General features: G+C 38.7%; 1 protein-coding gene across 1 annotated transcript in view; it reads right to left on the reverse strand.

The window, feature by feature from the left end:
* Nucleotides 1-8,824: 8,824 nt before the first annotated feature.
* Nucleotides 8,825-18,431, reverse strand: part of tacc1 (transforming, acidic coiled-coil containing protein 1) — a gene marked incomplete at its 5' end in the record, with an annotated part of 13,996 nt that continues 4,389 nt past the window's right edge. Inside the window, 8 exons of the mRNA XM_072658207.1 lie at nucleotides 8,825-12,583; nucleotides 12,889-13,009; nucleotides 14,488-14,594; nucleotides 14,998-15,158; nucleotides 15,272-15,315; nucleotides 15,416-15,492; nucleotides 16,096-16,224; nucleotides 18,164-18,216. Of these exons, the coding sequence (XP_072514308.1) occupies nucleotides 12,515-12,583; nucleotides 12,889-13,009; nucleotides 14,488-14,594; nucleotides 14,998-15,158; nucleotides 15,272-15,315; nucleotides 15,416-15,492; nucleotides 16,096-16,224; nucleotides 18,164-18,216 (761 nt within the window). The remainder of the gene's footprint in view (nucleotides 12,584-12,888; nucleotides 13,010-14,487; nucleotides 14,595-14,997; nucleotides 15,159-15,271; nucleotides 15,316-15,415; nucleotides 15,493-16,095; nucleotides 16,225-18,163; nucleotides 18,217-18,431) is intronic.

Here is an 18,431-nt window from a genome sequence, read left to right on the forward strand (position 1 = left end):
GTGTGTAAAAGAGAGTTCACTGCACGTAAAGGCAGAGGGCAAATTGCTGTCTTTGGTACAACTGGAGTGACAGAACCAACAACACGTTAGTAGCGCTCACTCTCGTTGGGCTGAATGCAATCAAATCCTTTTCACATCAATGTTCCAACATGTAGCATAAAGCCTTTCCAGAAGATTAGAGGCTGTTACTGCAGCAAAGGGGGGCAAACTCCTGGCTACTACCCTTGATTCCAGGAAAGATGCTGGAGGAGTGTTGTGGTGTAATTGGGCTCCATCATGTGGTCACTGTGGGAACTGCATCTTTAGGTGAGATTCAGGGGGAAAACTGGGAAACACTGTTGTACCTTATCTATAAATGAGTGATGTCAGAGTGTGTGTGTGTGTGTGTGTGTGTGTGTGTGTGTTTACTCACTGGGCCCGGTGATGGTGGAGCATGCGTCTGCATTAGCCGGACACACTGTTGACCCCTGTCTGTCGCAGTCCTCCTGGTTCACGGCAACACAGGTGTGACATTTCAGCGCCTCGCCTTCACACATCGGACAAGAACACACAGCTGCACTGAGATTAACATGAAGAGACAGACCGGCCAGCCGACACACACACATGCATACAGACTAGGGCAGCACACACTAGCGGGCGCTGTGGGCTGCAGTGGACTAGTAATAAACAGTAGAGTTGAGGCAGGAGGAGAGACCAGACCTCTGCTCCCCTTCTGCTCAACACAGACCAGGGGAATCCGCTCTGCTTCTGCACTGGAAGCTCAGTGAAGGCGGTCTGAGACACTGAGCTTGGTCTGGGAGAAGGGGGCGGGTCTTGCCTATATGTAGAGGAGTCTGGTTCTGTGCAGACTCTGGTTACAGATTTGAAAACATAGCGGACAGTTTAGCTTCATTTCTATAGAACGAAGGGGAACGGAACCAGGGCGTCCATGTACACTACAGTCACTGCTCGCTACTATAACCATTACTCAACCAATCAAATTCAAATCATTTAAATATATAATTTGAATCCAATCTAATGCATTTATCACATAAACAGTCACACCCAGTACAGCTATCAGTGAAATGCCTGAGAGTGAGTTTCAGAACCGTCTAAGACCCTGAAACATATAATTGATGATGACAAACACTGAAGACTGAAGCTCTCCACCTCAGACTGTGATCCCAGCTTACTGTTTAACACCGGTGTGAAATAATTAGTGTTCAACAACCTTAACCTGCTCTTAAACTGTCAATAAAAACATATAAAGAAATACAAAAAAACTGCAGAGCATTAATAATACAGTTCTAATAACATTAATATCCAGTATGAAGCTCTAATAACATTAATATCCAGTATGAAGCTCTAATAACATTAATATTCAGTATGAAGCTCTAATATCATTAATATGCAGTATGAAGCTTTAATAACATTAATATTCAGTATGAAGCTCTAATATCATTAATATCCAGTATGAAGTTCTAATAACATTAATATTCAGTATGAAGCTTTAAAAACATTAATATACAGTATGAAGCTCTAATAACATTAATATCCAGTATGAAGTTCTAATAACATTAATATTCAGTATGAAGCTTTAATAACATTAATATACAGTATGAAGCTCTAATAACATTAATATCCAGTATGAAGCTCTAATATCATTAATATACAGTATGAAGCTTTAATAACATTAATATTCAGTATGAAGCTCTAATATCATTAATATCCAGTATGAAGTTCTAATAACATTAATATCCAGTATGAAGCTCTAATATCATTAATATCCAGTATGAAGTTCTAATAACATTAATATCCAGTATGAAGCTCTAATATTATTAATATCCAGTATGAAGTTCTAATAACATTAATATCCAGTATGATGCTCTAATAACATTAATATCCAGTATGAAACTCTAATAGCATTAATATCCAGTATGAAGCTTTAATAACATTAATATTCAGTATGAAGCTCTAATTACATTCATATCCAGTATGAAGCTCTAATAACATTATTATCCAGTATGAAGTTCTAATAACATTAATATCCAGTATGAAGCTCTAATAACATTAATATCCAGTATGAAGCTCTAATTACATTTATATCCAGTATGAAGCTCTAATAACATTAATATCCAGTATGAAGCTCTAATTACATTCATATCCAGTATGAAGCTCTAATAGCATTAATATCCAGTATGAAGCTCTAATTACATTCATATCCAGTATGAAGCTCTAATTACATTCATATCCAGTATGAAGTTCTATTAACATTAATATCCAGTATGAAGCTCTAATATTATTAATATCCAGTATGAAGTTCTAATAACATTAATATCCAGTATGATGCTCTAATAACATTAATATCCAGTATGAAACTCTAATAGCATTAATATCCAGTATGAAGCTTTAATAACATTAATATTCAGTATGAAGCTCTAATTACATTCATATCCAGTATGAAGCTCTAATAACATTAATATCCAGTATGAAGTTCTAATATCATTAATATCCAGTATGAAGTTCTAATATCATTAATATTCAGTATGAAATTCTAATAACATTAATATCCAGTATGAAGTTCTAATATCATTAATATCCAGTATGAAGTTCTAATAACATTAATATCCAGTATAAGGTTTTAATAATATTAATATCCAGTATGAAGCTCTAATAACATTAATATCCAGTATAAAGCTTTATAACATTAATATCCAGTATGAAGCTCTAATAACATTAATATCCAGTATGAAACTCTAATAACATTAATATCCAGTATGAAACTCTAATAACATTAATATCCAGTATAAGGTTTTAATAATATTAATATCCAGTATGAAGCTCTAATAGCATTAATATCCAGTATGAAGCTCTAATAGCATTAATATCCAGTATGAAGTTCTAATAGCATTAATATCCAGTATGAAGCTCTAGTAACATTAATATCCAGTATGAAGTTCTAATAACATTAATATCCAGTATGAAACTCTAATAACATTAATATCCAGTATGAAGCTCTAATAGCATTAATATCCAGTATGAAGTTCTAATAACATTATTATCCAGTATGAAGTTCTAATAACATTAATATCCAGTATGAAGCTCTAATTACATTCATATCCAGTATGAAGTTCTAATACCATTAATATCCAGTATGAAGATCTAATAGCATTAATATCCAGTATGAAGTTCTAATAGCATTAATATCCAGTATGAAGTTCTAATAACATTATTATCCAGTATGAAGTTCTAATAACATTAATATCCAGTATGAAGCTCTAATAACATTAATATCCAGTATGAAGCTCTAATTACATTAATATCCAGTATGAAGTTCTAATAACATTATTATCCAGTATGAAGTTCTAATAACATTAATATCCAGTATGAAGCTCTAATTACATTCATATCCAGTATGAAGCTCTAATACCATTAATATCCAGTATGAAGATCTAATAGCATTAATATCCAGTATGAAGTTCTAATAGCATTAATATCCAGTATGAAGTTCTAATAACATTATTATCCAGTATGAAGTTCTAATAACATTAATATCCAGTATGAAGCTCTAATAACATTAATATCCAGTATGAAGCTCTAATTACATTTATATCCAGTATGAAGCTCTAATAACATTAATATCCAGTATGAAGCTCTAATTACATTTATATCCAGTATGAAGCTCTAATAACATTAATATCCAGTATGAAGCTCTAATAGCATTAATATCCAGTATGAAGTTCTAATAGCATTAATATCCAGTATGAAGCTCTAGTAACATTAATATCCAGTATGAAGTTCTAATAACATTAATATCCAGTATGAAACTCTAATAACATTAATATCCAGTATGAAGCTCTAATAGCATTAATATCCAGTATGAAGTTCTAATAACATTATTATCCAGTATGAAGTTCTAATAACATTAATATCCAGTATGAAGCTCTAATTACATTCATATCCAGTATGAAGCTCTAATACCATTAATATCCAGTATGAAGATCTAATAGCATTAATATCCAGTATGAAGTTCTAATAGCATTAATATCCAGTATGAAGTTCTAATAACATTATTATCCAGTATGAAACTCTAATAACATTAATATCCAGTATGAAACTCTAATAACATTAATATCCAGTATAAGGTTTTAATAATATTAATATCCAGTATGAAGCTCTAATAACATTAATATCCAGTATGAAGCTCTAATAGCATTAATATCCAGTATGAAGCTCTAATAGCATTAATATCCAGTATGAAGTTCTAATAGCATTAATATCCAGTATGAAGCTCTAGTAACATTAATATCCAGTATGAAGTTCTAATAACATTAATATCCAGTATGAAACTCTAATAACATTAATATCCAGTATGAAGCTCTAATAGCATTAATATCCAGTATGAAGTTCTAATAACATTATTATCCAGTATGAAGTTCTAATAACATTAATATCCAGTATGAAGCTCTAATTACATTCATATCCAGTATGAAGCTCTAATACCATTAATATCCAGTATGAAGATCTAATAGCATTAATATCCAGTATGAAGTTCTAATAGCATTAATATCCAGTATGAAGTTCTAATAACATTATTATCCAGTATGAAGTTCTAATAACATTAATATCCAGTATGAAGCTCTAATAACATTAATATCCAGTATGAAGCTCTAATTACATTTATATCCAGTATGAAGCTCTAATAACATTAATATCCAGTATGAAGCTCTAATTACATTCATATCCAGTATGAAGCTCTAATAGCATTAATATCCAGTATGAAGCTCTAATTACATTCATATCCAGTATGAAGCTCTAATTACATTCATACCCAGTATGAAGCTCTAATAACATTCATATCCAGTATGAAGTTCTATTAACATTAATATCCAGTATGAAGTTCTAATAACATTAATATCCAGTATGAAGCTTTAATAACATTAATATCCAGTATGAAGCTCTAATAACATTAATATCCAGTATGAAGCTCTAATTACATTCATATCCAGTATGAAGCTCTAATAACATTAATATCCAGTATGAAACTCTAATAACATTAATATCCAGTATGAAGCTCTAATTACATTCATATCCAGTATGAAGCTCTAATAGCATTAATATCCAGTATGAAGCTCTAATTACATTCATATCCAGTATGAAGCTCTAATAACATTCATATCCAGTATGAAGTTCTATTAACATTAATATCCAGTATGAAGTTCTAATAACATTAATATCCAGTATGAAGCTTTAATAACATTAATATCCAGTATGAAGCTTTAATAACATTAATATCCAGTATGAAGCTCTAAAAACATTAATATCCAGTATGAAGCTCTAATTACATTCATATCCAGTATGAAGCTCTAATAACATTAATATCCAGTATGAAACTCTAATAACATTAATATCCAGTATGAAGCTTTAATAACATTAATATCCAGTATGAAGCTCTAATAACATTAATATCCAGTATGAAGCTCTAATTACATTCATATCCAGTATGAAGCTCTAATAAGATTAATATCCAGTATGAAGCTCTAATTACATTCATATCCAGTATGAAGCTCTAATAGCATTAATATCCAGTATGAAGCTCTAATAACATTCATATCCAGTATGAAGTTCTATTAACATTAATATCCAGTATGAAGTTCTAATAACATTAATATCCAGTATGAAACTCTAATAACATTAATATCCAGTATGAAGCTTTAATAAAATGAATATCCAGTATTAAGTTCTAATAACATTAATATCCAGTATGAAGCTCTAATAGCATTAATATCCAGTATGAAGCTCTAATAACATTCATATCCAGTATGAAGTTCTATTAACATTAATATCCAGTATGAAGTTCTAATAACATTAATATCCAGTATGAAACTCTAATAACATTAATATCCAGTATGAAGCTTTAATAACATTAATATCCAGTATTAAGTTCTAATAACATTAATATCCAGTATGAAGCTCTAATATCATTAATATCCAGTATGAAGCTCTAATAACATTAATATCCAGTATGAAGTTCTAATAACATTAATATCCAGTATGAAGCTCTAATAACATTAATATCCAGTATGAAACATAAACATAAAAGTTCATACATAAAGGTTGTTTTGAGAAAATTATAAATACCTTCTTTTGTTTAGTGTTTAGAATTTGAATCTAAATTATAAAAAAGTCAACGAAGATTTAGATGATAAATATCCCACACTGGTGCACTGCAGTGTGTTCCCTGAGTTTGAGAGGTTCTCATAGTAAAAGCTGAGATACGTACTGTTGAGCACGGCGGCTAGCAGCAGCAGCAGAGCCAGTACAGTCCTCATGTTGAGCAGGCGTGTGTGTGTGTGTGTGTGTGATCCTGCTGCCTTTACTAATCCCACCTTCCTCAGCTTAGCTCACCCTAATGCCCCCTGACCATCATCAGCACATCATCAGAGACGGGTTAGGAGAGAGAGAGAGAGAGAGAGAGAGAGAGAGAGAGACGCTCATGGTCGAGTCTAACAGCTAATCAAATCTAAACTTTGTAATCTATCTATCTATAGGTCTGTCTGTCTGTCTGTCTATCTATCTATCTATCTATCTATCTATCTATCTGTCTGTCTGTCTGTCTGTCTGTCTGTCTATCTATCAATCTATCTGTCTATCTGTCCATCTGTCCTTCTGCCTGTCTATCTATCTATCTATCCATCCGTCTGTCTGTCTGTCTATCTATCTATCTATCTATCTATCTATCTGTCTATCTGTCTATCTGTCAATCTATCTATCTATCTGTCCATCTGTCTATCTGTCCATCTGTCTGTCTGTCCTTCTGCCTGTCTATCTATCTATCTATCTATCTATCTATCTATCTATCTGTCTGTCTATCTGTCTGTCTGTCTGTCTGTCTGTCTATCTATCAATCTATCAATCTATCTGTCTATCTGTCCATCTGTCCTTCTGCCTGTCTATCTATCTATCTGTCCATCTATCTATCTATCTATCTGTCTATCTGTCAATCTATCTATCTATCTGTCCATCTGTCTATCTGTCCATCTGTCTGTCTGTCCTTCTGCCTGTCTATCTATCTATCTATCTATCTATCTATCTATCTATCTATCTATCTATCTATCTATCTGTCTGTCTATCTGTCTGTCTATCTGTCTGTCTGTCTGTCTGTCTATCTATCAATCTATCAATCTATCTGTCTATCTGTCCATCTGTCCTTCTGCCTGTCTATCTATCTATCTGTCCATCTATCTATCTATCTATCTATCTATCTATCCATCCGTCTGTCTGTCTGTCTGTCTGTCTATCTGCCTGTCTGCCTGTCTGTCTGTCTGTCTGTCTGTCTGTCTGTCTGTCTATCTATCTGTCTGTCTGTCTGTCTGTCTGTCTGTCTAGAAACAGTGTCCCCCAGATGTTGATGGTCAGTGAGTGAGAATCGGTGTAGAGGTTCTGGAGGATCAGATTCTGATTCTGATCTGATCAGATATGATCAGGTAAAAGTGGAGTAATCAGACATATCACTCATCCTTCAGCACAAGGACAATCCTCTAGTTTAACACCAGTCATCCCCGTCAGATGACCTCACTCCTCACTACAGCTTAGTGCTGCACAGCCGGACACTGAACACCTCACACTGCAGGGTTTCAACACCCTCTGTGTGATGCTGTACATCGGGGGGCTCAATCCTGGTTCTGGTGGTCTACCACCCCCATGCTTTAAACCCCAAACCAAAGTAGAAACTGTCCCTCAGCTTCTGTCTGGGTGGAACTGACAGGCGTTCTACTGCGGCACAAGAACAGGAATGTTTAATGATGGTTGCAGGTGGAGGATTATGTCACAACTCAGAGCTGCGCCCCCTGCTGCGTAGCTGGAAACTGCCCAGACTGCCCATGCTTACCCCTGTCTACCACCTCCTACAATGGAGAGGCAAGCATCAGAACTGGATCTTGGAGTGATGGAAGAAGGTGGTCTGGTCTGATGAGTCCTGTTTAACTCTCCATCACGTGGACGACCTGGTGGGTGTGCTGTGTTTACCTGTGGGGGGCGCTGGAACACCAAGTCTAATTTTCAAAAAGTCTGTATTTTGGTAGTTGAGCACACCTTAAAGAGGAGAACAACCTCTGGATTGTTTTAACAGACCTAGCCTATTAAATCTTGTACTTCTTCCAGAACACTTAATATAAGGGAATAATTAAGACCACACCCACTTCTTAAAGCCTCTTTACAAGCTAAGAAACTACTTAAGAAACATGGCTAATGACCGTTTCTAATGATATGAGGTGGTTTTTGTTTGGGTTACATCTATTCCTTCTTTTGCACAATTTTCCTCTCCAATTTTAGATTGGTAATTAGCCAATTACCCAACACACTCGTTAGTACTCTCCCCCATCACATGTAATGCTCCTGACAAGCTCGGAGGAAAGCTCTGGGTACCCAGCTCTGATACATCGCCTAGCAAACGACCATGCTGACCAGCATCACACTGGAGTGATGTGGAGAGAGAGCGAGGGGCATCTAACCACCCGGAGAGAGCAAGGCCAACTGTGCTCTCTCAGGCTCCGGCTGCTGATGGCTGGCAGAATGACCCGGCATTCGAACCAGCGGCCCACGGGTCACAGTGTCATCACCTTGGTTATCTCCTTTATTCCAAAGCCTGTGATCAGAATGTGCTGAGGATCTCTGTGAAGCAGTGACCAGAAATTACTGCCATTTTGGCACCTTTTATGCTAATATTTGCACTTCTGGTAGATGCCAACTGTAGTTGTGCAGAGCAATGACCATAACGTTAAAAAGTCTAAAATAGAAAACATCATTAACAGCACTGAAAAAACAGCAGGTCAACAGGCCGAGCTCTTATTATCGCTTTAATTCTGGCAAACGCTTTACGCACAAAATATATATTAGTAAACATGATTTGTGTGCAGCTCTCTCTTCCACTTTACAAACATGAATAAGAGGAAAAATAACAGAGGAATATTACTCTCATAAAAATACACACCGGACCGTTACACACCGGACCGTTACACACCGGTACCACCGGCCGCGGGGCAGTTTCCGCAGTCCGTCACACTGAGCTGGACTGTTGCATATAGAGACTGGACACTGTGCTATATCGGAAAAACAGCCGCTTGGTCAGCGTTGCTTTGGCAAACAGGCACGGAGCAAATCGGGCAGCGCAGATTGTCATTTTAGCGTGATTTCAGGAATGAACACTGTGCATTAAAGGCAGTGAACTCCATGGCTTTGACGAGGAGTAGAACATATAAATGGCACGAATGGCAAAAAAATCTAATATACACACGTTTGCCTCCTCATCCCAAATATAATCGATCAGACAAGACAGGTTTACGGCCTGAAGCTTTCATTCCTACTCAGAAACTGGAGCTACCAGGCTAATTTAGCTAACGGCTACTGTTTTTAGCCATGCTAACATATTTCTGCTGATGTTGATGAAGATAAGAGAGTCACACAGAGTCAGAGTCTGAGGAGAGGGTGTGATGGTTTAGATGAAGCAGTTAGCACCAAGCTAATTAGCTAGCATCCATAACTTAGCAATTAGCAATTAGCGTAGCTGTGCCTAATCTCACCGGATTTTTTCCAGGTGTGTTAATAAAGACTGGTTTGAAGGAGGAGAAGTGTACAGAGAGAGTAACTGTGTGCCTTATTTTAAAATAATAATTGCCAGTAATCAAAATATACTGCTTTCTATGACTGAATTCAGAGTTTATGTTTATAGCGACTGACTAAAAAAATGTGCTTAATTGTACAAACGGATGGTAATAAGTGCAGGTTTGTGTTTTTTGCTGATTTTTCTGAGGAGAATCTAAAAGCTGGACTAAATTATTACATTTCTGTCATCTGACAGAATTCGACTAGTTGAGAGCTGATTTACACCTTCATATATTATACTGTTAACACAATAAGCTTATTACCATGAAATTCACACATGTACTATGGGTTATTGTCTATTCTCTTGTATAATTTTCTGTTTAAAGTGTTAAAGTATTTAATATATTTTTCCATATATTTTAAACATGCATAAAATATTAAATATTGAATGATTAGGCACAGCTACGTTAGCTACATTAGCCTGGTAGGTTCAGTGTAAGACTAAAGAAGCACCACCCAGACCACACAACCATGTGGGGCCTGTATGGGAAGCCCAGCTGGCACCGGACAGTTTTGTCCATGGTTCAATGTTGGCCTCACTTATGGATGTCCACCAGGGACCAAGAGGGGTTAAACATGGGCCCACCTGGGTTGTACACTGGACATATACAAGCCCACACCCTTCTACAACCCACCTAGCCTACGTTCCACACATGTGAGCCCCACATGAGTGTATTGGCTGAGCAAAGGTGACTTAGCTTGCCGGCTACCTTTGGAGTAAGGCCTGAAACTGTGTGAATTTGTCTTTGCCAGACTGTATTTGAGAGAAGACATCTTTTGCCAGCGGCTAACGGGCTGAACTTAAGTGCTTTACGTTATCATAGAAGGCTGCTGCTGCTGTTTACATTAGCATTAAGCTTCCCACACAGAGCTTCTCTACTTGCGTGAAAAGATCTGTTCATAATACAGTATTTCAGTTGGTTCTATTTGATCTCCCTGGTGCTTCACCTCACGAAACATAACAATACACTTATTCTGATCATTAAAAATCAGATTTTGACTTTTAACAATAAACGCAAACCACTGTGACGCAAACCCCGGGTGTGTAAACACTGAAAACACTCATGTTTCCGCTCAATCGCTGTCCATGACAGGGTAACAGCACAACCCACAACTGAACCTGTAAAATAACGTCCAAAATAACAACACAACAGAGTCTCTTATTTACAGTAAAAGGAGTGAGTGTGATAGCGCCCCCTTCAGGATCAGCAGCAGCATGAGCAAAACCGGAATATAGCGAGGGATGGAACACAAGTGGATGGACCTTTCCTGCAAAATGAACACCTGTGATATCTGTCAAACACACATTTACACTTACACACACACACACAGAGTACACACACACACACACACACACACACATACATACATAGAGCTGAGAGCAAAAGCTTTGGCATCAAACTCCGAGTTTTGTTGATTTTCAGTGTGTAAACAAGCCACATCCTCGAAAGAGACTCTTCTACACATTTTAATATTATTAATATTTTAATATTATTATTAACTGAATTTTTTTTTTTTACAGAAAAGGCATCATTTTCAGAGATTATTGCAAATTTTAGATGATTATATAAATTAAATAGAATTTATTTGTGGTCGGCTGCTGGTGCCGGTCTACTCATTGGATCCTGTCCAGCTATAAAATCCCCCAAACAATTTGCTGTGCTCCTCCTAACCCCTGTGTTTTTCCTCCTGTCTCTTTTCTCTCTCTCTCTTAACCATATATTGAGATATTGCCCCGTTCCAACTGTTCCATCCTGGTTCATCCATTATTATTATTATTATTATGATCCGGTGTCGACCTGAGGAAGACTGATTCCCCTTTTGAGTCTTGTTTCCTCTCAAGGTTTCTTCCTCTCGACCCGAGGGAGATTTTCCCTGCCACTGTTGCCACTAGCTTGCTCTAAAGAGGTTCAGACCCGGATCTCTGTACAGCTGAATTAGATTAAATAGAATTGTGTAAATGTGCTGAAAATGTTATATCTGAGTTTGTTGACTATGGAGGACGTGTTTACTTATTTACATTCCGAACATCATCACAAATCATTTGACCAGGGGTGCCCAAACTTTTGCACGTAAATGTGTTCAGATACACACACACACACAGTACTTACAGACTAGGGCTGAACAATATATTGCTGGTTAGTTGTTATTGTGATGCTGATCTTTATAAATATGATATAAGAGAAAGCTGCTTTGATCAGAACAGGATTAAACTTCAAAGCATCATAATGTGTCAATTTTATCTTCAGAATGACGATGTGTAATGTTGCTACAGCACTATGGAGCTTTGGTGGTGGATAGAGTATTACTCTACCGCCTCAGCCCACATGCTTCTCTTCTGGAGCTCTCAGCTTGCCCAGAAATGCATGTGCACAGCTGTCCATGAGGGGGCGCTCAATATACAATAATATAATATATGATGTACTGGTATTCTGTGCAGCCCTAGTACACAAACACAGCTCTCTCACACACTTAATTACAGACACAATCACTCACACACTCACTCTATCACATCCCAAAGCCTGGTCAGCAGAGCTGCTGTTAGCATCTGCAAAATCTACCGTCCACACGGAACCAGCAGAACAGCATCCCACCAGTACCCCCCACCCCACACCACCACCATTAAAACGTCATTAATCCCATGCAGGCGGTGACTGGATCTCCCCGACGATGTTCTAGACGTTCCGGAAGTCACTTTCTGCTTCTGGAGAACACAACATGGAGGTCTGGACGTGCAGGGTGTGTGGTGTGGGCAGGGTTGGCAGGGTCGGGGGTGGGGGGGGGGGGTGGGGGGGGGGGGGTGGGGGGGTGTGAGCAGGAGTAAAGCGCAGTTTGAGCAGCTGGGGGCTGGAAGAGTCTCTCGCGCTGAGTTTCAGTCTGTTGTGCCCAGTTTCGCTATGAGTTCATCACAAATCTTCGTCAGCTCCTCGATCTCCTGATTCTGAGAAGAGAGGATGTGACTCATGTAAATGACTTCTTACACACTGGTCAGGATGTTTTGGTGACTGGTGTATGTCAGAATTCAGTATTATGAGACCCTGCTTTTGCCCCAACACATCTGCCCCACCAGTCAGATCGTTAATAACCTCCTCCTGAGTTGAAGCAGGTGTGTAAGAGCAGGGCTTCTCCAGGACAAGGTTTGGGAGATGGTATACAGTACAACAGAATGGAATAATAATGTGTGTGTGTGTGTGTGTGTGTGTGTGTGTGTGTGTGTAAATGTGAATATGCTGAAGCTCGTTATACCTTCTGTTCGAGCGCTCTTTCCAGAGACTCCACCTTCATCTGTTCTTTCCTCAGACTGGCGTTCAGAGCCACGCCCTCCGCATTCGCTCTCGAACGCACCTGAGCAATCTCCTCATTCGCCCTGCAGCAGCACAGAGCACAGCGTCACACACCTGACCAAACACACACCTGAGCTAAACACAAAGGTACTGGGTACTGGATGCTGTGTGATGGGTACTGTGTGACAGGTACAGGGTGTTGGGTGATGTATAGTGGGTGATGGGGATTGTGTGATAGGTACAGGGTGTTGGGTGATGTATAGTGGGTGATGGGGATTGTGTGACAGGTACAGGGTGTTGGGTGATGTGTAGTGGGTGATGGGTACAGGGTGTTGGGTGATGTATAGTGGGTGATGGGTACAGGGTGTTGGGTGATGTATAGTGGGTGATGGGGATTGTGTGATAGGTACAGGGTGTTGGGTGATGTATAGTGGGTGATGGGGATTGTGTGATAGGTACAGGGTGTTGGGTGATGTATAGTGGGTGATGGGGATTGTGTGATAGGTACAGGGTGTTGGGTGATGTATAGTGGGTGATGGGTACAGGGTGTTGGGTGATGTATAGTGGGTGATGGATACAGGGTTTTGGGTGATGTATAGTGGGTGATGGGGATTGTGTGATAGGTACAGGGTGTTGGGTGATGTATAGTGGGTGATGGATACAGGGTTTTGGGTGATGTATAGTGGGTGATAGGTACAGGGTGTTGGGTGATGTATAGTGGGTGATGGGGATTGTGTGATAGGTACAGGGTGTTGGGTGATGTATAGTGGGTGATGGGGATTGTGTGATAGGTACAGGGTGTTGGGTGATGTATAGTGGGTGATGGGGATTGTGTGATAGGTACAGGGTGTTGGGTGATGTATAGTGGGTGATGGGGATTGTGTGATAGGTACAGGGTGTTGGGTGATGTATAGTGGGTGATGGGGATTGTGTGATAGGTACAGGGTGTTGGGTGATGAATAATGGATGAATGGTACTCTGTGAGGGGTAATTGGTATTTTGCAATGAGTACTGGGAACTTGTTGGATGATGGATAATGGGTACTGGGTCCTGTGTAATGAGTACTGGTTGATCGGTACTAGGTGTTGAGGTATGGATAATGTGTGATGGGTACTGGGTACTGGGTGTTAAGTGATGGATAATGAGTGATGGGTAGTGGGTAGTGTGTAATAAATAGTGGATACTGGCTGATGGGTACTGTGTGTTGAGTGATGGATTGTGGGTGAAAGGTACTCTGTGAAGGGTACTAGGTATTTTGCAGTGGGTATTTGAGTACTAGTTGTTGGGTGATGGATAATGGGTACTGGGTTCTGTGTAATGAGTACTGGTTGATGGGTACTGGGTGTTGAGTGATGGATAGTGGGTGATGGGTACTGTGTGATGGGTACAGGGTGTTGGGTGATGGATAATGAATGAAGTGTACTGTGTGGTGGGTACTGGGTATTGTGCAATGGGTACTGGGTAGATGTTAAGTGATGGATAATGGATGGTGGGTACCAGGTACTGAATACTGGGTGACAGGTGCGGGGTACTGTGTGATGGAGCTGAGGGTCAGTCTTACTTGTCGAGTTTCTCCTCTGCGTGCAGTTTGAGTGTGTGATAGCGCTGCTCCTCCTGTTTAACCCGCGCCAGATACTCCTGAGCACACTTCTTCAACACCTCCTCATTCTGAGGAACAGAGGGAGAACCATCAGCTCACTCTGCTCACTCTACTCTACCAGCTGGCCAAACAAACTCTACTAAACATGCTGTGATGTGCTGGTCGTGGGCAAACTGATGTAGGCTGAATGGGTGGGGCTAAACTGGTGTAGTCTAAATGGGTGGAGCTACACTGTTAAGCGCTGTTAAAAGTACCTTTTCTTGAAGGTTCCTTAAAGCACCATAAGAGATTCTTTCACAGTTTTAAACTGATCTTTTACCAGTGTAGACTGAATGGGCAGGGCTAAGTGGCTATAAGTGGAATCGATGGACATATACACGCGTGTTTGTGGATCGAAATCATTAATATATGTTATTTTAACACAGAAATATAAAATTCACTCAATTTGATCAGTAGCGCTAACGTTCTAACCTTCTTAAATCCCTCCAGTACGGTCTTCATGTTCTCATAGCGCCTGAAGAGGTCAGAGAGCGATCGCTCCACTGAGTTGAGGTCAGACAGGGCCTGGTCTCTCTCCATGGTCAGCTGCTGCACACTCTTCTGGGAGCCCATGTTCTTCCTCTGCTCATCTTCTGTAAAGCAAAATCATGACATGCTCCTATTAAAGCGACAGTTCAGGTATATTTTGATGGTATCGAAATATTCACACTCAATTACCCCAGATCTACTAAACCTGAAGACCCACCTATCATCTGTGCTACTGTCTTCTCATATTCAGCCACTATTTTCCTGTCCAGAGACAAAAACATGAGCATTATTTCCTTTTACACTTAAGGAAACATGTACTGCAGAAAGAAGTGCATTGTGGGAGATGTAGTTTTTGCTGTACCTCATCTCTGTCAACTCCATCCTGCTTTCTTCATACTTCCTCTTCCACTCGTTGGCCTCGATCTCTTTAGTGATTATCTGTGGAGTCATAAACTCAGTGTTTCAGGGAGCTCCCTGTCTGTGTTACCTTCTGGCTCTCTCCTTTTAATTAGGCTGTTATAGTCAGACCTGCTGGAGTCGTCAGACACAGTCTGATACTGCTCACCTTCTCTGTTCTCCATAAATCCAATCAGAAGTAATTGTATCTATTTACTCTCCCAGTTAATGAAGCCCACCTGCCCAGCCTGACACTGATGGAGACCCCTGGTGCCTCAGACCAGTTACCTACCTGACATTTCTCATATCTGCTACACTCCACACCTTCAAACTACATCTCTGTCTCAAACATGATGTATAATGTACTGACACTTGGATTACAGTGGACTTACGAGGTTGTGTTACGAGTGACTTTATGCCATCTATTAGTCATTTACTGAAGTGGTTTTGATCCCTTGTGAGTCTTGGCTCCTCCACCATCTCGGCTTTCCTGCACTGTGGTGTTTGGTTTGCTCTCATGGGGTCACATGTTTTACTCATTTTGTTCTGTTGATCTTTTTTCTGTAATTCTGTGAAGCTGCTTCGTGACATCAGGTGGTAACAAGCGCTAAAAAGATCAAACGGACTCGACTTGACTTGTAGTACCTCCTCTCTGATGAGGGTCAGTACAGCTGCTTTGTCCATTTCGCTGAGGGGGATGGAGTCCAGGCCTGGAGAGACCTTCTCCATCTTCTCACAGCCAATCAGAGCCTGGGGCTTACACAGGCCCTCGGTCTGCAACACACACACAGTTTTACAGATATGTGGTGTCGGAAACTGGGAAATACCATTTGTACCACTTGTAAATTTCACTTGGGAAACCCAGGAGACCTTTTCCCTTTTTTCCTATTTTTAAAATCATTTTTTTTAATGATTAGGTCTTTATATATATATATATATATATATATATATATATATATATATAGATTAAAAATAATACATAATAATATTTGAAATAATATAAATAATACTAATAAAAACATATATACTTATTTTATTTATTTTGTCATTTTTCAATGCAGAGTTGATTCATTTTTATTCATTTTGTTTGATATTTGGCGGTGTTTGTGGAGGACTCGGTGTTGTTGTTTTTGGATACGCTCCGGATCGGAAGTGGGAAGATCTTCTGACAAGTATCCAATTGGAGTGAAGCTGTATTTACTGGTTAACCATCTGGTAGCATCAACGTTCTGCTGAACACTTGAGCGCAGCATTTACTTCACAACAAGAAGGCTGCACACATTTTACAGTGAGTTTCATATCATATATTAACCCCTCACACGCCACAAACGCCTCACTATTACAACACAAAACCTGATCATCATTAGCAGCCAAATAATAGCCTGAATAATAAACGTTCAGGTTAATAAGGAGTGACCAGCCTTGGGTTGAACAGTGTTAATGACCTTTATTTGCTGTACTATAGTGACCTTTATTCCCTGAGAAGACTTCCCAGGACTTTTATTATATATTTGAATCAGATAAGTGTTTGTTATTATTGTTTATTATTTTATTAATGATTCATTACAAGCCCTGGGTCTAATATGAGCTCACACCCTACTTCTCCCCTACCTGTCTGACCCAGATATTAGCAGCCGTGTGGTCACCCAGTGTCCTTGGGCAGATTATAAGAGTTCAATGCTAATCTTCTTTAAGAGATATGATTAACTTTCTCAGCCAATCACTGTCCAGCCTTTCCCAAGGAGCCACCGCTCTGCTGGACATCTGCTAAGCACTGATCGTGTCCACCTCAGAGTGCAGTACAGCAGGTTAATGCTTCAGTCCCAGCATTCTGCATGACTCATTTAACCAGGATCTCACACAGGCCACTCCAGATAGCCTGTCTGGATAGTCCTATAGTCTCCAAACAATTCCAAAACCGGGATTCACCAAGGGAAAACAGAGTGCTTTTATGTGCACTTGCAATTCATAGTGGATCCTGATTTACTTACAGTAGATACTGAATAATTCATAGTGAATGTCAAATATAAATAACAAATATCAAATACTGGATACCAAATAATAGTGGAAACCGAGCAGTTCAGATTAGACACTTAATAATTCATAGTGCATACCGAATCATTTATAATGGATACAGAAATAATTGGGATTCGTTTAGAAGGATAATGAATAATTTAGAGTCAAATCATTCATAATGGATACTGAATAATAATAATTATTAAATATAATAATAATTTATAGTAGATGCTAAATAAATCATCAGGGATGCTGAATAATTCATAGAGGATGCTGAATAATTCACAGTGGATGCTGAATCATTTATAGTGGATACTGAATGATTCACAGTGGATGCTGAATAACTCATCAGGGATGCTAAATAATTCATAGTGGATACTGAATAATTTATAGTGGATCCTAAATAATTCATAGTGGATTCTAAATAATTCATAGTGGATACTGAATAATTCATAATGGATACAGAATAATTCATAGTGGATACAGAATAATCCACAGTTGATGCTGAATAACTCATCAGGAATGCTAAATAATTCATGCTGGCTACTGAATAATGTATAGTAGATACTGAATTATTCAACATAGATATTGAATAATTCATGGTATATACTGAATAATTGATAGTTGATGCTTAGTAATTCATAGTGCATACTGAATACTCTATAGTAGATACTAAACAAAATAAATGACTACTTACAGGGGTGCAGATTTCCTTTTCACTGAATTGGTCAGTTTTCTCCACCTGTAGATCTAAAAGAAAACAAACTTCAATTAGATTCAGGAGATTAAATTAGATTAGATTAGATTAACTGCAGACAGCCACAACTCAATTCCCACAACTGTACAACTGTATACAGCCACCAGAGGGCAGCATCGGAGTACCCTTCTTCTAACACAGCCACTGAGTGGAAGCACAAGGTAAGTATTTCTCTTTGTTCTAAATTAACCTTACAACAGCATTTGTT

This window comes from Salminus brasiliensis, chromosome 16 (genome assembly GCF_030463535.1).
Source record: "Salminus brasiliensis chromosome 16, fSalBra1.hap2, whole genome shotgun sequence".
Classification (NCBI taxonomy): Eukaryota; Metazoa; Chordata; class Actinopteri; order Characiformes; family Bryconidae; genus Salminus; species Salminus brasiliensis.